This window comes from Dichotomopilus funicola (genome assembly GCF_033296635.1).
Source record: "Dichotomopilus funicola strain CBS 141.50 unplaced genomic scaffold C8A04scaffold_106, whole genome shotgun sequence".
NCBI lineage: Eukaryota > Fungi > Ascomycota > Sordariomycetes > Sordariales > Chaetomiaceae > Dichotomopilus > Dichotomopilus funicola.
Window position 1 is genome coordinate 1 of NW_026944127.1, and position 19,762 is coordinate 19,762.

The window sequence follows — 19,762 nt, forward strand, 5'->3', positions numbered from 1 at the left end:
CCTCCCCCCCCCCCCTCGGTTCTCCGCTAACATGTTTAATCCAGCCCTGGGGTGTTTTCCAGACGCTTACCATCACCTACGCCTCGGAAGTCTGCCCGGTCAACATGAGGGCGTACCTCGCAAGCTACGTTAATTTCTGCTGGGGTCTCGGCCAGTTCATCGGAATTGGGGTCATTATGTCCATGTTAGATCGTGATGACGAGTGGGCTTATCGGATCCCCTATGCCCTCCAATGGATGTGGCCACTTCCGTTGGCCGTCGGCATCTTCTTTGCCCCGGAGTCCCCCTGGTGGTTGGTCCGGAAGGGGAAGTTGGACAAAGCCAAGGCCTCCCTGCTACGCCTTACCAGCTTGAACCTGGAGACGGAATTTGATGCGGATGAAACCGTAGACATGATGGTACACACCACGGCTCTGGAGGAGAAAACTACAAAGGGAGCTTCCTACTGGGACTGCTTTAAGGGGCACGATTTGCGAAGAACAGAGGTAAAGTTCACACCCTCTCCTAATACAATTTTGCATTGGCACAGGACCATACGTTGGCTGACTCAGATTATACAGATCGTATGTGCCTGCTGGGGTATCCAGAACCTTTCAGGCAACTCATTCTCAAACTATTCCACATATTTCCTCACCCAAGCCGGTCTCGACTCCAACAGTGCGTATGGATTTGCGCTGGGGCAGTATGGTATCAACATGGTGGGCGTTATCGGCGCGTGGTTTCTCATGAGCCGTGGCGTCGGCCGCCGGTCCCTCTACCTGTACGGCCTCTGCGGGCTCTGCGCTATGCTCCTCGTACTTGGCTTTCTCGGCCTAGTTCCCGAATCGCACCGACGTGAAGGCTCCATTGCCACCGGCAGTATCATGTTGGGCTGGGCCTTGATGTACCAACTCACAGTCGGGACGGTTTGTTATTCTTTGGTAGGCGAATTGTCTACGCGGCGGTTGCAGATCAAGACAGTTGCCCTCGGGCGCGTGTTTTAGTAAGTAATTTCCCTAGCCCCCTTCACAGAGAGAGGGCGGCATACTTGTTCATCTCGACCGAGCCAGTGAGGACTAACCCACGTTACAGCATCATTGTAAACATCATCTGCTCTATCATCACCCCTTACATGCTTAATCCTGGTGCGTGGGACTGGAGGAACTTTGCAGGTTTCTTCTGGGCTGGCCTCTGTTTTCTCTGTGTGGTCTACACCTACTTCCGGGTACCAGAGCCAACAGGCCGGTCGTTTGCCGAGTTGGATTTACTCTTTGAGAAGGGGGTCAGCGCTCGCAAATTCGCGACGACCAAGGTCAACGTGTTCGCGGAAGATGTGGGCGGCGACTTTATGAACAAGTACCATCAACGAGCCAAAGCTCAACCCACGGAGTTCTACGCATCTTAGGGGGAAAGCAGAGTAGTAGGGCAGTTAAACAGGGAAATGTTGATACGTACATACCAATGTCTTCTCACCAGCGCGGCACCGAAGTGAAACTCAAGACCACGCTTTCTTACATACGGTTGCTCAAACGGGGCGGAAATGGAGAGAAAGCCGATGTGCTGCCCTGATTTCCCCGGAGCTCTTCGCCCGAGAAAGGTTGCGTGGACAGCAACATCGTGAGTTCAATGACGTAATATCAGGCAATAAAAATGGTGTCTGTCTGGACTGGCGCTGCAACCGCGTGTGCATGTGGTTGCCAAGGAGGGCGACCCAGGATGTACGAGGGATCATGGTTTGAGACAAACAAACCAAGGTGACACAACGCACGATTACTCGTGGCGGCAGATGTCTCGAGGGCCGAATGGTTTTTGCATTTTCCTGGCTCCTGCCCTCCGAGCTTTAGACGATCTTCACCTGTAACTAACTGCTGTTCAACTTGTTCAGTTGTTTCTTCGTCCGCTCGATTTGCCCTAGGGTACCCTAACACTCTCATGCGGGCCAAGATACTAGGTGTATTGTAGGTAAGCTCGAGGTAGGTCGGACGGTCATACGTTGAACTTCGAGCGAACACATGGGACGAACTGACGGGTGTAAATGCCCCACCACCCTGGTTCACGCACAGTGACGTCGAGGGTCGAGGGTCGAGGGCCGCCTGATCGAGAAATGGGAACTTGAAGCCGAGAGAAGCCACCCCGTTTGCTAAAGTCTACGGTATTCACAAAACGCTAAGCCTGCTTCAATGGTACAAATGTGAGACACCTTGCCATTCCTGCCATTTTTTTCTCTTTTTCGGGCTGGGATTCCCCGATTTTTTCCTCCAAGTCACTCGATTCAGAGCGACTTCGCAACTCTTGCAGCCACCCATTCACCAAGGACCCCTGCGGCTTGGCACACCATCGCCGGCCCCGCCCCACATACATGCACCCTGAGACCCTCTCCAATCTACCCATCCACCTCAGTTGTCGCCATCCCGCCGCCTCCCGTTTCAAACCTCGAGAAACCACGAAAACAACGATCATTGTTTAGCTTGGGTTCTTTTAACTTCTCCCTTTTCCTTCGATCCTGAAGACGGCACGAAGTACAACGAAAGTTCGCCATGACGAGCACGACAGACTCAGTCCCGGCGCATACCCCGCCTGGGTCATCAGCCCCACGCCCAAAAGGTGAGTGAGCTTGAGCCATTTCTCTGCGGGAGCTCAATGGATGGCAAAGAACGGCTCTGTCTAACCATTATGTCATTCCGGTATGGCCAGGAATCCTCAAAAACGCCTCTTACCGCGCCTCCCCTCCTGTCTCGCCCACCAACGCCCAACCCCCTCTCTCTTCCTCGATTCCACATGGTAGCGCCCACCCGCAGCTAGAACACCCACTCACTCCTAAGGAGGCCAAGGAGTTGACCATTGCCAACACGCAATTCAACGCCGGCCACCGCCGCTCCTCATCCTCAGCAACCCGACCCGGCGCCTCCTCCCGGCGACAAAGCTCCCTCCAGGGCCATGAAGCCGGCGACGACGCAAGCGGAGAGAACGACGAGCCCGGACAGCGACTCAAGTGGGACGAGGCGAACCTGTACCTGACCGAACAGGAACGCACCAGCACAATGAAGATCAACGAGCCCAAGACGCCGTATGCGAAACACTACGACCCGGCCGAGGACCCGTCGGACGACGAAGAGGGGGACATAGGCGAGCCGATTGACCCGAAGAACGTGGATTTGGACAAGGTGGATGGGCTCCCTCACTCGAAACGGCACCATCACATACACCAGGAGCACGAGCAAGGCCAGCAGCAGCAGCCTTCCTCACGCCGCCGCCCCGCAGACGAGGAGATTCCACGCCTGTCGCTGGGCGAGCCGGAGGAGGAATTCCCCGAGCACGAGCCTGGCCAAGAGTATGGGACGTCGCCGTCTCGTCCCCGGGCAGTCCATGTTGACAGCCACGGCAGCGGTCACGACACGGACGGCGAGGAGTATTTGGTGGGACTAAGCGCTGAGGAACGCGAGAAGCACAGGAAGTTTGAGGAGATGCGCAAGAAACACTACGAGATGAGGGATGTCGCCGCGCTGTTGGGGCATTCGGAGGAACTGGACGAGGATGGCGATGACGATAGTGAGAATGACGATGAACGGGCAAAGGTTCCCCCTGTCCCGCCCCTGCCTGGAAGGGTGAATGGGTCGTCATGATAAAGGGGTCTGAAGGAGCGGAAGGGGCTGGATGATGGGAGTCAGAAATCCATGTTCATTGAGCTGCCGCAGATTGTTGGGGGCTATCTATAATCACTGCTCAGTCTTGCTCTAAAGAAGGATATCTCCCCTTTTCTCTACTCCTCCTGTGTTTCACTTTTGGCAAGCTTTTTATTTAGCGTGTATTTTCTTCGGTGCCGTCCTTATTGCCTTTCGAGGTCTCGTTTTCGGCCGGGGTAGGCAGTGTCTCAAAGCCGTGTGTCTCTATGTATCGTCGTGTGAGCATGGCCCCGGTATTATATCCAGCCCAGTTTTCTCCGACTTCGTACGGTTTTGGGCGCTAGCTGGTAGGGGTTTCGTGGCGTGTCCAGTGTGTAAGCGGGTATATGATGATGGTGTTGCAGCAGTGGCCTCTCATAACAGCCCCTTGCGTGCAAGCTCGACCTTCCTCGCCGCCTCGCCGGCCTTAAACCCTCCCCGAGAAACACATATCCGCTGCCCTTCGGCGAGCTCAAACTTATCCTCATGCGACGGCCATTGGCATGGGCAGTGGTGGGGGAAGTGCACACATGCTGTTACAAAAAGTCATTAGCCAGTGAACCAGAGGCCTCGACCCCTTTCTTTCTTCCCGAAGACCCACCTAGCGTATCCGGGCAGAGGTAGTTGTCGCAATGGGCGTGGGCATATTGAGAGCGGTAGTGCGCGGAGTCGCTCGGCGCGTTTTGGGGCTGGTGATGTTGCTGTCCTCCGCCGCCAAACATTTGGTCGAAGAAGCCACCAAATTGCGCCGAGACGAGACTCGCCCACGCGAGAAGAACAAAGCCAGCGAGATGCATGTTCGATTCCGTATCGAGGGCGGCGATCGATTGGTGTGTCAAACGTTGTGGAGGTTAACCTAGAAAGGGGCGGTTCCAAGTGAAAGAATCATGCGCCTTGGATTCATTGTCGCATTGTTCGATGTTGACTTGCTGGCCAGATCCCAAGCCCAAATGCCAAGGGGAGCATGTGGGGGCCAAGGCTCAGTGCTGCAGCGTATCTTATCAGACCCTAGCTGAGTCAGCAGAAAACTTGCGGGCAACAACCGCAGCATCGTCGGCTCTGGTCCCGGGGTTTTGCTCCCGAGTTCGTCAATTTGACCCTCCACTCTCCCACCTCCCAGCCCCCGCTCCGGCGCTCCATTGCGCCCAAGTGCGTTTGCGAGCCGGTCCAATGCATCTCGTACGGCTGCAGCGGCCCCTCCAAAGGGCTGCTGCCAGCAGCGCTCGACCCCTCGGCACCGTCCTCCGGCCGACGACGACAGGGACAACATCGACAACGACAGCGACGATTCTCGAGGAGCGGTTCGCCCACCTCCGAATTTCCTCCCCAAATGCTGCTGGTTCCGCGGTGGAGGGCCGCCGTTATGCCTCCGTGAAGGCGCAGGGTGCCTACAAGATCAAGTCGAAGAAGACGATACCAAAGAAAATGGGTGCCAAGAAGACCGGAGGTAGGTTCGGGCCTCGCTACCATTGTGCCGTTGTTGATCCGTCGGATGGCTATGTGTTCCAAAATTACATTGCTGAACCTAGATGTTTCCGACTTTAGACCAATATGTTATCCCCGGTAACATCATCTACAAGCAGCGGGGTACCATATGGCATCCCGGTGAGAACACCATCCTCGGCCGCAACCACACGATCCACGCTGCCGTCACCGGCTACGTCAAGTACTACCGAGACCCAAAACGACACCCAAAGCGCCAGTATATTGGGGTTGTGTTCAACCGCGACGACACATTGCCTTATCCCGAAGACTCGCCTCGCCGGCGAAAGCTGAACCTCGTTGCAGTAACTCGGAAAGCTGAACCCGCGCCCGACGAGACAACGGCCCCTAGCGGCATCCCGCGTTCCGTCACACGGCACGAAATTGTCGAGAAGCCTGACGAGTCGAAGACATCCAAAACCGCCCAGCCGCACACCCCAGTTCGTTACGTGGAATCAGTGCCTTTGAAAGACGGCAACTCGGTGGTAGCCAGTTTGGTCAACCAGAAGCTTCGGGCTAGGGAATTGGACCAAGTCAGGAAGGAGGCTTTGAACCGAGAACAAGAGAAGGCGCTTGCGGAGCGCAAGGCCACTCGTGTGTTCCATTTACAGGACGACTACAGCTACCGCGAGAGCAACTGGGAGATTGGTCGCATCGTCGGCGACGCCGGGATCATTCCGGGCACCGATAAGCCAGAGTCGAGGAAGGCCAAGATTCGCATGCGCAGGTGGAAACGCGACATTCACTTCCGCGGTATCAAGCTACGCAAAATCGACAGATCCAAGCGCCGTAGCGACTACAAGACCCGGGCCCACCAGAAGAGGTTGGCACGGCAAGTTACTGAGAAGGCGGCCGCCAGGGAGGCCGCGGCTGCCGCGAAGGCTGCTTTCGAGAAGGCGGATTCTGAAGCCCGGGCCGCTGCGGCGGCACGAGCCGCGAACGCGGCCGGCGGCAGCAAGCCTGTCGCGAGCTAAAGAGGATTGTTGGCCGGGTTGGGCTACCTATTTGTCACGAATGCGCCGCTGTTGCGGATGGCCGGTTGATGTGCTGCGTGACGTTGATTTGATGTAGCACGGGCCGAAATGCTGTACATTATCTTTGTCTCAAATAAATGCTTGATGTGTCTGGCAATGCTCTGGGTACCTAGGTCTGTACATGCAGTCTGCCGCCGGTTTGTTTACTCGCCTCGTTCGAAAACGCCTTGGTCTGCTTTTTGCCACTCCTGGTCTAAAACAATTCCTTTCCCGCTTTTCTCCCTTCTTCTTCTCACCAATTCAACTAGGGATAGCATTCATTAATCTGGACCTACTGCGTACATAGCCTCGTGCCAACAGCAAACCTCCGACCATGTGTTATCCTTGATTGTTTGCGTTCTCCCTGGCGCGGCGCCAGGCTCTGGAATGCGGTGGCGCAGCGATAGTCTATTAGCAGATGACGATGACCACAACCATTTCATTGTATTCAGTAGTATTACCTCGGAACCTCCAGGACCCTCTCCGGGACACTTAATCGCGCTTGGAACACAACCTTATCTGTCATGATATCAGGACCGGCTTTCGAAATGAAAGAGGAATTCAGAACAAAGGACCCCAACTTGGGCCCTGACGAAGGGGTGTTTGATTCCAAAGGTCGTTTCCAGTCTCCGTCCAACATTTCAACCAGATCAGCCGAGAAACGCAGTACAGATCCAAGATTGGAAGATAGCCCCCTACCCAAACGACAGTGCTCCATCCAAAGACAAAGGAACAGGGAAACTAGCTCCTCGTTTTCTCTTGTCCCCAACATCCAGCCGAGCTATGACATCAGGATATCGCCAACACCACCCCCATTGGAACAGCGCGAGTTAACAGCCAGGCGAGGCCACTTCTTCTGGGGACTCGCTTCACCGGCCCCGGAACCTGTGCCTTTGAATGAGAGAGAGAGCGCGGCAAGGGCTTTAGCGGGAGGTCCTAGGGGCCTCCATCATGGTTCAGCTGACATTAGGGCTAGGGGGGTTCCAAACACAGCAGCACCGTCCTCCTCTCAACAGCCAAACAATATTCACCTTGACCGCAACAGCGAGGGAGCTCCGATACTCATGTGCGGGAAGCGGCCGTACTCCGAGTGGATTAGATACTGGGGTAAGTAGGCTGTACAGGCCTTCTTTGGTCAATTTAGACCTCAAATATCCTCCTTCTCACACTGCTCGTCAGAGAACACACTTCATAGAGTACTTGGAGCCGGAACACTGTTTCCGGAAGGGTATAGTCCACGAGTAGGGCAACAGCATCCTTGGATCTGCCCTCTCCGGGACTGTCAGACGTTATTTTCTCAGGTTTGGGCGCTTGGGGGGCATTTCAGTATCAGTTAGAATTTCTTCTCAAGCTTGACCTTGATTTTATACCCCGTACAGGGGCTGACTGTACACCGTCTAGGCCGCCCATCGAGCTTGCCTCCTGAACGACAATCTCGATGGCACGATGTCCGTAGTGGGACAGCGCAAAACCCCGGACTGCAGCTCTGGGCGTATGCCTCCGTTGGTGGTGTCAAGGGTGCCACTCAACGCAGCCACCGCTCCACCGCTAGCGGTCCCCAAACAACCAGGGCGTAAGAGGAAGCAGAAACACCATGAACAGAATGCTACCAACCATGAGCGGCCCGAGGGGCTACAGTCGACAACCCCTTCTTCCATCCTCGGAGCTCCCAACTTCAACACAGTTCCCTGGAACCGACCTGCTGTCGAAGACCTCAACAGCAAAGGTAAAAGAGAGGGAACCCATTTTGAGCGAATGCCTACGCCAGTCAGCGTGGATATCCCATCGGAAGAAGCGGTGGTGAAGGTCCTACCAACAACCGAACATACCCAGACCCATTGTAGCTCCCGCTTTGCATTATCGCCAAGCGCAACTGATACTGAGACCTCGTACAAGAGTTCAGTTGAGGAGAACATCGATGTTCGGCCTCTCACGATGGGTGACACAGACAAGGGTGATAATGGTGACGAAACGAAAGAAGATAATGACGGTGATGACGGCAACGTTGAGTCGAGTGTCAGCAACCACGAGAGCGACGATGAAGAAAAACTGCTCGAAAAGGAGGGCATGACAAACCATGTTGAACATCAGCGAAGAATGCAGGCACAACAGGACCGAAACACAGATAATAATATCAAAACAACGACGGATGAGAGTGGCAACGGGTTAAGACGATCTCGTCGACTACTCAATCACCGGCAGCAACCGCCACCTCAACCAGAGACGAAACATAATTCCGCGCCCGTAACGTCCGTCCAAGTCCATAACGTGGGCTCAAAAGGGCCGAGGCCCAAAAAGGCAACCGATCAAGAGCCCCCCCAGCCTGAACTGGGCCCCGTTGGCAGATCTCCAATGACCATGGCCGACTGGGAGATTGCACCAGGTATACTCCATAGGGGCAGTGGGAGAGATACCGAGAGTAAGTCTCTCACTCATCTTGACATACTCGATGTTGTTCCTATTGTTGAACCCCCAACCCCATCCCCCTGCTTAACCCCAAAAAGCACCCCAACATATTCCAACTAACTGAATACAGACATTGCCTTCTCCTCCTCCTATCTCGCCCAGGCCCACACCGTCGCCGTCGCAGACGGCACCACCTTCCAGGTCGTCCGCATATCGCCGGGGACAACACTGCGGTGGGCGGCCGACGAGAACATGGTCCGCCTGTGTTCGGTAGCAAGAGGCGTCGTGCGTGTTTCGCTATGTTTTCCCCAAGCCGTCGACTCCCCGCGGGCATCGGATATCAAGGAGTTTTCCATTGGGCCAGATGGGATGTGGAAAGTGACATGGGGAGCCGGGTGTACATTGGTAAATCCGTTTTACGAAGGGGTTGTCCTCCACATCACTACTCTCGTCGAAGATAGGGTATGATGGCTAGTTTATGTTGTGGAGTGAAGCCGAGTTGGACAAATGACGAGGGTTCCAAGAACATGTGCATCATGCGATGGGTTCATATTCTTTCACAACAAACAAAAGTCCTAAAAGTAGGCAAAAGGGGAGGAAGTCAGTGGTCTATTGTTGTGCTAAGGCGATGGATATTATCCACCGCGCTTGGGTATCGATGTTCCTGCGCCAAATTCCAATGTCCCATGCTCAGTCCCAACCCATTGCGCCCACTCCAACCAAACACCGTCGAATGCAAGCCTACAAAAAATTCATGTGCCGTTAACGAAACAACCTCCGTCCCCCTGTTCGCGTGGGAAACCTTTCCACACCACCCTGCTGTTGCTGGTGATAGACCCATTGCATTCCCACGCCACCCCCTTCAAACCCCTTCCGGTATCGCCGAACAGCCTCACGGAGGTGCTCAGGTCGGAGCGGCCCGCGTCGGTCGTTAACTTCGGAATTTCTGGTGTCCCTAGTATCCTTCGTCTCCGCAGCATCCGTCGTCGTTGCTTCGGCAGGCTGGGTATCGGCCTCTCCGCTCACATCAGGTGTTGGGGCAATCGTGGGCAGCGGCGAGGGAAGATCGGTCTGCTTCTCGTCGAGTTTCTCAATCCACTCGCCCTGCACGCGCCGGGCGCTCTCAATGACATCTCCGATAAAAACCTTTGCCACTGCGCGCATTCCTATTACGACGTTTTCAGCAACGGATTGGGAGATGGTGGCATTGACAAGCTATCCAGGAACGGAACAAAAGGGTGGTTAGCTGAGGGGTCCGCGCAGTAGGCCCAGTTGCCCGTAGAAGACAAAGGAAAATAAAAAGAAGAGAGCATTTACCCTTCTAACTGAAGCCTTGCTCAAGTTGGCGGCGCGCCAATTCTCAAACCGATAGAACTGATCCTCCGATAGTGCCGAGATCAGCATGCCCCTCATGCGATGTTCCTCCTCCTTTTGTTCCTTGGTTCGCACGTCGGCCGTCGCAGCGACCTCTGTAGGACCCTCGTCCTCGCCTTCGCCCTCATCTCCCCCGCCCGCGCCGCCCGTGGTGCTCTTGCCCCCACCGCCGCGGCCGCCGCCGGCTTCACTAGCGCCGCTGGCGGCTGTGGCTGCTCGGCCCCCAGCGATAGACGGTGTTTGCTCGCGCGCCTTGTCGGCCTTGGACTTGCGACCGCGCTTCTTCTTAAGAGGCGCCGCCGCGCTGACCTGGCTGCCACTGACAAGGCTCATGTTATCGACATCGACGGAGGGTGAACGAGCGCTGCCAATCAAGGTGGACGAGTCGTCAGGGGGAAACGAGGTCTGGCGAAGCGGGTGGGCGGATCCCGGCGCGCCCGACGCGGTTGAAATGGTCGAGGCTTTACGGCGTTTGAGGGCGGGAGCCGCAACGCCGTCGGCGGTGCGTTTTTTGTTGGTGCTGGACATGCTGTTGATCCCTGAGAGCTGCGTGTGGGATGAAGGAGGCGAAGAGTGTGTTGATGGGGGGGCCATCTCGGTTTGCCGTCCTCCGGGCTGTTTTGCACGAGGGAGGATGGGGCAACCGGACAGTGGATTGTGGCAGAAAGCTAGGCGGTGTTAACGCGAAGGGAAGAATGGGCCCGAGCTTGCATTTTAATGCAGGGGTGGGAAGACGTGAAACTTTAAAGTAACGATTGTCAAAGTCGGAACACAGGCAGCCCTAGCTGTAGTTACATAAAAGAAAAGAAAGAATTGTTCTCAGAAGTTCCGTGATGATAATGGCCAAAAATTAGCCTGATGTTATTGTGTTGGTATCATGTTATTGTTCAACCCTTCCAAAAAGCGTTACACTAAATCGGTACTTTAACCAGTGGTCCGATCGACCTAGCAGGAACAACACGCCGCTGGAAACCGTGGGACCCACCACACTGCGTGCCATGATTTCGCGGGTCCCAACAAGCCTGCTGCACGACGAATACAAAGCCAGCAATGCCAATTGCCAATCAGGACCCTAGGTTGGACAGCCCAAGAGGGACAATGATGGCCGAAATGACGAAGATACTTTGCCGTCCTCTGTCGGCGAATTTCTCCTTTTCCCGAGGCAAACCCCCGAGTGAGGCGAGTCAGACAGACGGCTACTTCGTACTTCGTACAAATATTCCTTACATGAATCAATTGGGACCGAGGAAAAACTCTCGTCTCTATTTTAGACTCGGACATCGTCACAATAAGTTGTCTGGGATAACATAAGAATTAACCAAGTTCGTCAATCCCTGGGTCAGTTCTCCCCCTGTGTCCCTTGTGTCCGATTTGACTGCGTGGACGGTGCAAACCACTCGGTGAACGGTGCAAATCTGAATACGGCTAGAGGTAAGTAGACCGCCTCCACACCTGCTCTTGGTTGGTAAACTTCAATGATCGAGGTTCCTCTTACCCTGGTCACCGGTGTGCTTACCATACATACAGTGTACCAAAACCAGAGGTGGCCATTGTAACTAATGGTAGATACAAATCGCTTCAAATGCAAGCGTGGGTGTGGCTTAGAGTTTTCGGTAGTGATGTGTTGGTTTTGGTATTGAGTGAGCAGCTGAGGTGTGGAGGCGGTATACTTGCCTCTAGCCGTATTCGAATTTGCAGCCTTTTTCGGGATCAGGGGACCGAAAATTTCCAGAGAGAGCGGGACCGGAGGCGCTGGCCCGATCCATCCTGGCTCTTCGGGTCTACACGTACATATGTAGGAGCTCCATTTGCCCAGATCTGTTCTTGAAAGTTGCGATCACCCACTTCCCAATCGTCCCCCGAGTGCATCCATTCTTGCATTTGCGGAGTCCTCGCGTTTGCGTCGTCGCGCAATTCTCAACCCTCGATCCCGTCTTGAGTACCCGCCATCGACCTCCAACGCCCCGCCCATCTTCAACATCGGTCAGCAGCATCGACCCCGGCCCCGCAGAATCACCCAGCACCCTCGCTAGATCCCGACCCCGACGCAATGGCAAGGTCCGACACCGCCTCCGGCTCGGAGAGCCCCGCGCCCACACCAGTGAACGGAGAGAGGAACGGAAGCAAGAAGAACAAAACCCGGAATGGCAGCAAGAAGCACGCCCGTGACAACGAGACCAATGGCTCCATTGGGCCCAGCCACCCTGGCGAGCGGCGGTCCAGCGTCAGCAAGCCCGCGCGGGACTTCCGGGACATGCCCGAGGCGCCGCCGCCGAAAAAGAAGAAGAGAAAGACCTCGACAACTACCACAAAACCCGATAATGCCCTCGTCATCCCCACCACAAAGGACACACTCCCCGCTCTTCAACCCGAAGAATCCACCGAACAAGTCTCGACCCGGTCGCCGAGCCCCGTCATTGACTTTGATGGACTGAGCCGGCCCAGTCTCGGCACACGGAAGCGGCTAGAGGAGGATGACGCGCAAAAAGAGATTCGCCTCAACCGCATCAAAGATGCTGTCCGAACCCTGCTCGAATGCGTCGGTGAGGACCCGGACCGCGAGGGCCTGTTAGCCACACCGGATCGTTACGCCAAGGCCATGCTCTACTTCACCAAGGGCTACCAAGAGAACGTGCGCGACATCGTCAATGGTGCCATCTTCCAGGAGGGCCATAACGAAATGGTCATCGTCAAGGACATTGAGGTCTTCAGCATGTGCGAACACCACTTGGTCCCTTTCACCGGCAAGATGCACATTGGCTACATCCCCTCGAACGCCGTCATCGGCATCTCCAAGCTGCCGCGCATTGCTGAGATGTTTGCGCGCCGCCTGCAGGTTCAGGAGCGCTTGACCAAGGAGGTCGCCAACGCCGTGATGGAAGTGCTTAAACCTCAGGGTGTCGCCGTCGTCATGGAGTCGAGCCATCTATGCATGGTCATGCGGGGCGTGCAAAAGACGACCAGCACCACCATCACCAGCTGTGTGATAGGCTGCTTTGAGCGCAAAGAAAAGACCCGTAACGAATTCCTCAGCTTGATCGGTGTCAACCGCTGAACACACATCCGATCATACAAAAGGGTTCAGATGCAACCAAGTGGCTGGTAGACCAAAGTGTAAGGAGGAAGCGGGAAAGAGGGAGCGAGGAGAAAAAGAAAAGATATAAAGAGACACGGACCCGGCATTGAGACATGATATGCGATTCAGGGGAATATTAATAGGGGCAATCCGCGACAAAGAGGATATTTTCAACAAAGGGCCGTCGTATCGGGACAAGCGCTGTTGATGTTGGTTTACATACACACACACACACACACATGGGCAGTCTGCATGGAGCCGGCGTTTCGGGATTTGCACTTTCAACCAGGGCGTAGGAAGCAGAGGGAACGGATTTATGTAGGCAGGGGGAAGACGACATATACAAGCACGCCTTGTCATGAACCGGGCGAGGATCTCAACATCGGCCGGGCGTCTGCTTGTCTTACTTCTCATGGGTTCTTCAACACGGCCAGCTATTTGGCTTTTGTTTTTCCTTCAGCTCTTGGTGACACACTGGTTATTGTTAACCTGATAGAGACATTAACAGTACATGTCAACAGACATAGCTACCTATCATACCCCAATCAAAGCATTATTCACGCGGCTTCAGCCGCCGCGGGAAAAAAAGAGGACTTTTCCTGCTCCCAAAGCCGGGACCTTGAACTCTACAAGGCATCGTACAGCCAATCTCTCCCGCCCATTTTCCCCCAATATCCATCCCGATCCGGAAATTGACAACCCGTCGCATATCCATTGGTACACAAACCAGAAGGAAAAGCTTGGCTGGCGGACAACCGTCACGATACTCTCCTCACAACCCGCCCAACTTCACCACGTTCAACAGTAGCAACCCTGGCTTTGACCACCTTCCACACCTCTTCTGCCACTTCCTCTACAGACGAGCTCGCATCCACCACATGGAGGTCCTCCTCCTCCTGTCTGAACCGATACTCGTGCCCCGTTAGCGCATCCTGGCCCGCCACTGTCGGTGGCCCTACCGCCACCTCTTTCCTCTCACTCGTCCCCTCCTCCCTCTTCGCAACACCACCACCAACTCCAGCTTCTCCGGGCACAACGACCGACGTAGTCCCAATTTTGCCCATACTTAACCCCCAAAACAACTCCCGCACGCGCCGCTGCATCTCTGCCTTCTCGTACGCCTCGCCGCCCCAGCCGCCGCGTGCTTTCGCTTGGTTTTCGTCTAGGTCTAGGAAGAGCACTAGGTCAGGGCGTGGCAGGCCGACTTCGGGCGCCCGCGCCCACGGAAGCGTGAGGGAGGGGTTTTGTTTGGCGGCGGAGTAGACGACACCGCTGTGGTAGTAGCGGTCGCAGAGGACGGTTGTGCCGGAGGCAAGGAGGGCGGCGATAGATTTACTGTTGTGATAAGGAAAAAGGGTTTCAATATGTGTCGGCCTGACTTGGTTTTGGGAGGGAGGAAGAGAAGAAGGAAGGGGAGGAAAAGGGGGTGAGAGCATACGCTGCTTCCCATCGGTTTGCGCTAAAGAGCAGATGAATGACGTGGTCGTCCATGTCGACCTGGCTCTTGAGATACGAATCGATCATCTGGCCAATTGGTGTTGTGCGGTCTTGATGGTTGTGGTGGTGTCAACCCAAATCGGGTTGATGATGCATGTCAGCTCATGTCCTTTCTCAACAAGTCATTTACCCTGTCCGTTCCACAGCCACCTCGGGTCAAATCAAACTTGCCGCGGCTGCTGTGTTTCTACGCAAATGTCTGAACTACGAGCCACATACCCGGAAACCGCATCACCTTGACCTTGCGGCCCAACTCCACAAACCGTTGCTCGAGCAGTTTGACTTGGGTCGTTTTGCCACTCCGGTCGAGGCCCTCGAGGACCACAAGGGCGCCCCGGACCACAGCAGCCGGAGCCTCACCGTCATCACCGTTGCCATCAGCCCCGTCCTGCGTGGTGGTCCGAGCCGAATCGGCTAACGACGACAACGAGGGCTGCGGGTGCGGGGCCGTGACCGCGGCAGCGGCAGCGGCAGTGGCAGCGGGACTGACGAGTGCCGAAGCGGCCGTTGCCAGATCGTTAATCGAGGCCATGGTTTGCTTGCTAGCTCGGTTGCGGCGAATCAAACCAGGGGTCGACTGAAACAAAAAGGGACGGAGACGGCCGAGAAGTGGGAGACACAGAAAGGAAAGAGAGAAAAATTAAGTGGCTGGGCCAATTGATGACCGTTTGAGAGGGACGGATGTGGTGGGTGAGTGCAGTTGCAGTTGAGCGCTGGTAACTGCAAGTTGTCGGTATCAGGTGTCACTGACGCTCCGCTTCCACCATTGCGGTGCTGCTTGGTGGTTCCCGTCTAATGATGGCTCGCGGGGCACACAGCCCGAGAGTTGAGGTCGCGCTCCACTAAGACGGGAACCCCAGCGCCAGCAACAGTGGAGCTTCCCGGGCAGGCCTTGGCGCGGCGTCCACGGAATTAGCGACTGCTCACAGCGGTTCCAGCAAAACTCTGGGGTGGAGAATAAAATGCCAGCTGTCGCTAGATGGAACGTCAAGGAAGAGCGCCCGACATGCTCGCCCACGCCAGACAGATTAGAGTCAAGACAGCAGGCCACGGAGACGCTGCAGCAAGTAGGCCCTAGCCCATTATACTTGCAGGAGATTCAGCTCCCATGGGGACCCGGACTGATCAATCGATCACCTGCTCGCTCACGGCGGCGTCTCCGCTTGCAGTTCTGCTGCGGGGTTTTCAACCGCATGGATAAGATACACACACTACCCGGCTGCTTAGGAAAGAGCATAGGGGAAAGGAGGGGCATTCCCACGCACCACGCACTTTCCAATCCCGGCGCTTTTGCAACAACCTTCCCCCCCCCCCCACCCAGCAGCCGTTAAAAAAAGAAAATGGTCCCAGATCGCTCCGAACGGCATTTGCCCCCCCCTGCGACTGCTTCTGCTGCTTGCTGCTGCTGCTGCTTGCTGACTGCCTGCTTAAAATGAGGCTCGCTTGGCAGTCCGACGGCTTGTTCGTTTGCCATCCGCTACGTCATTGTAAAAAAAAGAGAGCAAAGGGCAAAGAGCAAGAAAAGGCAGGCCTCAAGGACCTACTGTGGAACTAGAGCTAGGTTGAGGCCATCTTAAGAGCTCCGCTGCCCGAATATTCTGTCGACCTTCGGCCGACAAGAGGACCCAGCGAGCACCGAACTGGAGGGGGGAAATTCCATGCCCCATCCTAGCAGTGCTGCGCCGCTGGTCACTGTGAGCGAGGGAAGGGACAGTCGCATTTGCACCTCCTCACCTTGCCCAAAAGCAGAGAGTGGCCGAACGAACATCTTCGCCACGCACTCTCGCCAATGGCGTTTGATTCCCACGCACTTTGCTGCTGATCCGGCTCCGAGGGCCTGATATTCTGTTCTCACTGCTTTTTTCCCTTAATCTTCTACCTAAAATCAGCTCCGTCTTTTAGAAGGACGAGCAGGAAGCCTTTCCTTCGGCCTGGACAACCGGCCGAAGGTGGGAGGGGTGCTGCCGTGTCCCGTCCCTTTGACGTCTCAAGTTCGATCTTCGCCTTTGAGCAAGGAAAAGTGGAGCCACTTAACGCGACCCGGTCCCATGCCGCAAAGTGGGGATTAGCGCACGCGATGATTGGCGTAACCGGCACACCGCGTCGATGAGTGGGGCATGCGATCGCTCTGTAATTGGCTTCCTTCCTAGGCAGGCTTCGCCAATCGCCAGGCATTGTCACCGGGCTCTGATGCAAGCTCTCAAGAAATCGCAGACAATTACAAGCTCTCAGGGCACTCCGCCCTTGACCAGACCCCGCTCCGGACCCGATACGATCGCACTTGATTGGGGCTCGGCGGGAGACGGAAGGACCAGGAGAGGACAGGGCGGCACGCGTTAGGTTTTACCACGAAAGGGTACCGCAAGCAAGAAGCTGCAAATCGAGCGCTAGAGCAGCGCTGCGAAGCCCGCAAAAAGCCCAATCTTGACCCTGCATGAAGGGTGCGCCAATGCCCTGTCTGAGACCCGAACACATAGAGCGCCATTCATTTGCTGTTGCGGACAATCCCTCTACGGGTGTGCGCCTGAGCAGATTGTAGCATTTTGAAGCTTTTGCAGCTTTTCGCAAGCATCGGAAACGACTGCCGCACTTGAGATTTTCCCCTTTAAAATCCCCGGCCCGGCCCTCCTTGCCTCTGCTCCTTCCTTTCCCCCCCTGCTCTCTAACCGCTCCTTGCACTACCCGTTCGAAGCGCCTTCTCCCTCAAGCTCCAACTTAACGAGCCTTTGCCTTCCTCGCTTCCACTTGCTCTTTCCCCAATCCTCCTTCGTCTCTTCGCGCCCTCCCTCTTCCTTCCCGCTAGCACCGCCGTTTCATCTTCCCCCCCTTCTCAACCATACAATCTCCTCCTCCATCCCGCAAGAGTCTGCCTCTCTTTCTTACACTAGGAGAGACCTTGCTCCAGCCAGATCCCAACATCCCTACCTCAAGCGGATACCCTCAATCTGCTCTCCCTAGCAAACCGTCGAGTGGTTCCCCACTCTTGCTCGACTTCCTGGTTCTCAGCCCGGACTCCACCCGGAGCAAACGCGATTCTTGTCTGGCCCCTCGATCGGTCGCGTCAAGACGAGACCAACCGCTTTCGCAACCGGCCGTCTTAGCAGGCCACCGGTACCATAAGAGCTGCGCCCTCCCTCGTCCCAACCCGGAGCTCCACCCGCCGTCCGCCCTCCTCTCCCTTCAGCTTTTCGCCGGCCACTCGTTTCACAGACGGGCCGCCCGAAAAAAGAGGTGTCTAAAGCCGCCTCTTGCTGAGCGCCCGCAGAACGTACAACTTGGATAAACACACTCGCCGCGCGAGCAGTTGTTGTTCCTCCCTCCTCCATTGTAGAGGAGAATCACGCGCGTGTGGAATTCCATATTCAACAGCACCGCGTCCCTTTTTTTCTTTCGCCGCGCCGCGACGACTCCGCCGTTACCTCGATTACCTAACCATCCTCCACCATGGCTACCATCAGTCGCCAGCCGTTTGCTCCTGTCGACGGGGCACGGTTGAAGAGCCTTGCCAGTGTCAAGAACAGGCAAAATGGTATGTCGTGATACTTTTCCCCATCAACTATTTCACTGTTCAATCACCGGTTCATGACGGAGATCGCACGTACCGTGCGCTCGCCGATCTGCACCACCTCCCGTAGTTCCCGCTGCTGCTCAATTGCGAGACCATTTCCCTTTCCCCATCCCCCGTTCAACAGCATACCGGATTCGCTAACAATCCCAAGCCCTTGCCTCCTCGCCCATCAAGCGAAAAGCTTCCGAGGTCGACGATGTCGACAACTCCGAGAACATTGCCCCCATGCTCTTCTCGAAACGGTCCAAAGGCACCGATCTCTGGACTGACCTGGCCAAGAGCTTCACCAAGCCTTCTGCTTTCTCCCTCGTCAAGGCTACTCCCGTCTCTCCGGTAGCGAAGGATTTCTACAGCAACACCCCATCCAGCAGACTCACCGCTGCTCCCGTCGCACGAAATATCCTTCAGCCCAAATCTCCGGCCGCTCGTCTCAAGGCAAAGGCCCCGGCCCCGACGCCGTCGCCCCTAACAGCCCCGGCGGGCCGCTCACCGACTCGCGCCTCCAAACGCATGGGTATCCTCTCGCGGCGCCGCACCCAGCGTAACGAACCCCCACTGTTCCCGGCGGGCACTGGTGTCCCGTTCTCTCTCGACGCTGCTCTCAAGGGGACCATCCCCAGCTATTCGGGCAACCTCCGTGCCAGCAAGAACAAGACCAGAAGCCGCGCCACTACGTCGATTAGCAACGGCAGCCATGCCCCTCTCGATTTCTTCATCCCCACTCCAGACATGACCTCCTCGTTGTGCTTCGATATCCACGAGGACACTCCCGAGCAAGAAATGACCAACCTTCTTCAGCACGGAACTTGCACTCTCGATATTAGCAGCGACGAAGAGTCTGAAAGCCGCGCTAAGCGTGAACGCGCTGAGGGCCGGGATAAGGAGAACATCCCCCCGCCGGAGGACGTCAGCCAGACATCATCGGCACGCGGTTCTTCTTCTACCGTCGCCGATATCGATGAGGATGTGCTTTTGTTAAAAGGCCGTGGCCCGCTGGCTGAGATGAACGTTACCGACTTCTACGCCGAAGGCTGCGACAGCACGAGCGTGTTCATCGTGCCGGGTGACGAGGAGGACCCCGAGGCCGTGGTGGAGGGCGAAGGCAGCACAGCCGAACCGACCTCGGTGCAAGATTTGCCGCCTCTTCCCGCTGACGGGGACGAGGAGGAGCAATGGTTTGCTGAAGAGGGGATGACCGGGATGCCGCTGCCGCCACCGCCACAGCCGCAGGCCAGCCTCGAGGATGTCGACGACGTTGATGTGGACGACATCATGGCCAGCGGCCAGCAGTCACTAGAGGCTAGTTTGGGGCCTATTGAAAGTACTGCCGAGAGCTTCGAGCTGTGGGAGAGCCATAGTGCCAAGGACCAGGGGAGCACGCCGGCATCCCCTACGCCAATGGCCGAGGAAACGTTGTGAAATGGGAAGTTGACGATGTGATGAGAGATGCGCCCCAACCGGATTAAAATACGCCTTACATACGCCATATGTCTGATGGTTTTTCCTTTGTCTCGGAGGTCAACGAGTTTTTACCCTTTTTTTTTCTCTTCGGACTGTTTCTCTTTTCTATCAGGGCTCTTTTTCTCTATTTTCTTGGTAATGCCAATACCCCGCTTTACTTTTTTTCTGAAGAAGGGGTAGGTAAATAGGGAAAGGCGTTTGGGAGGCTTGGAACACTGTTTTCATGGCTTTAGCGGGACGGCAT

General features: G+C 55.8%; 7 protein-coding genes across 7 annotated transcripts; 5 read left to right on the forward strand and 2 right to left on the reverse strand.

Moving 5' to 3' along the window:
- Positions 1–44: 44 nt before the first annotated feature.
- C8A04DRAFT_15775 (general substrate transporter) lies at positions 45–1,384 on the forward strand (the record flags this gene model as incomplete). Its single annotated transcript, XM_062778615.1, has 3 exons — positions 45–485; positions 561–982; positions 1,072–1,384. Coding segments are annotated over 3 exons (1,176 nt in total), but the record flags the coding sequence as incomplete, so codon positions are not given.
- A 1,132-nt stretch (positions 1,385–2,516) lies between these two features.
- C8A04DRAFT_40641 (ribosomal L27 protein-domain-containing protein) lies at positions 2,517–6,097 on the forward strand (the record flags this gene model as incomplete). The annotated part of the gene is made up of 5 exons (XM_062785016.1): positions 2,517–2,583; positions 2,674–3,584; positions 4,587–4,634; positions 4,833–5,088; positions 5,187–6,097. 5 exons carry the CDS (start codon positions 2,517–2,519, stop codon positions 6,095–6,097), a joined length of 2,193 nt encoding a protein of 730 aa, XP_062632892.1.
- Positions 6,098–7,582: 1,485 nt separating this feature from the next.
- Positions 7,583–9,010, forward strand: C8A04DRAFT_32968 (uncharacterized protein; the record flags this gene model as incomplete). Its single annotated transcript, XM_062782278.1, has 2 exons — positions 7,583–8,555; positions 8,673–9,010. The coding sequence occupies 2 exons, from the start codon at positions 7,583–7,585 to the stop codon at positions 9,008–9,010; spliced, it is 1,311 nt and encodes a 436-aa protein (XP_062632893.1).
- Positions 9,011–9,304: 294 nt separating this feature from the next.
- On the reverse strand, positions 9,305–10,444 carry C8A04DRAFT_40644 (hTAFII28-like protein conserved region-domain-containing protein; the record flags this gene model as incomplete). The annotated part of the gene is made up of 2 exons (XM_062785017.1): positions 9,305–9,757; positions 9,830–10,444. The coding sequence occupies 2 exons, from the start codon at positions 10,442–10,444 to the stop codon at positions 9,305–9,307; spliced, it is 1,068 nt and encodes a 355-aa protein (XP_062632894.1).
- A 1,522-nt stretch (positions 10,445–11,966) lies between these two features.
- Positions 11,967–12,971, forward strand: C8A04DRAFT_40645 (uncharacterized protein; the record flags this gene model as incomplete). Its single annotated transcript, XM_062785018.1, has 1 exon — positions 11,967–12,971. One exon carries the CDS (start codon positions 11,967–11,969, stop codon positions 12,969–12,971), a length of 1,005 nt encoding a protein of 334 aa, XP_062632895.1.
- A 779-nt stretch (positions 12,972–13,750) lies between these two features.
- Positions 13,751–15,021, reverse strand: C8A04DRAFT_15771 (thymidylate kinase-domain-containing protein; the record flags this gene model as incomplete). The annotated part of the gene is made up of 4 exons (XM_062778614.1): positions 13,751–13,987; positions 14,027–14,327; positions 14,431–14,539; positions 14,709–15,021. 4 exons carry the CDS (start codon positions 15,019–15,021, stop codon positions 13,751–13,753), a joined length of 960 nt encoding a protein of 319 aa, XP_062632896.1.
- Positions 15,022–17,933: 2,912 nt separating this feature from the next.
- Positions 17,934–19,476, forward strand: C8A04DRAFT_15781 (uncharacterized protein; the record flags this gene model as incomplete). Its single annotated transcript, XM_062778618.1, has 2 exons — positions 17,934–18,018; positions 18,209–19,476. The coding sequence occupies 2 exons, from the start codon at positions 17,934–17,936 to the stop codon at positions 19,474–19,476; spliced, it is 1,353 nt and encodes a 450-aa protein (XP_062632897.1).
- Between the last annotated feature and the right edge of the window lie 286 nt (positions 19,477–19,762).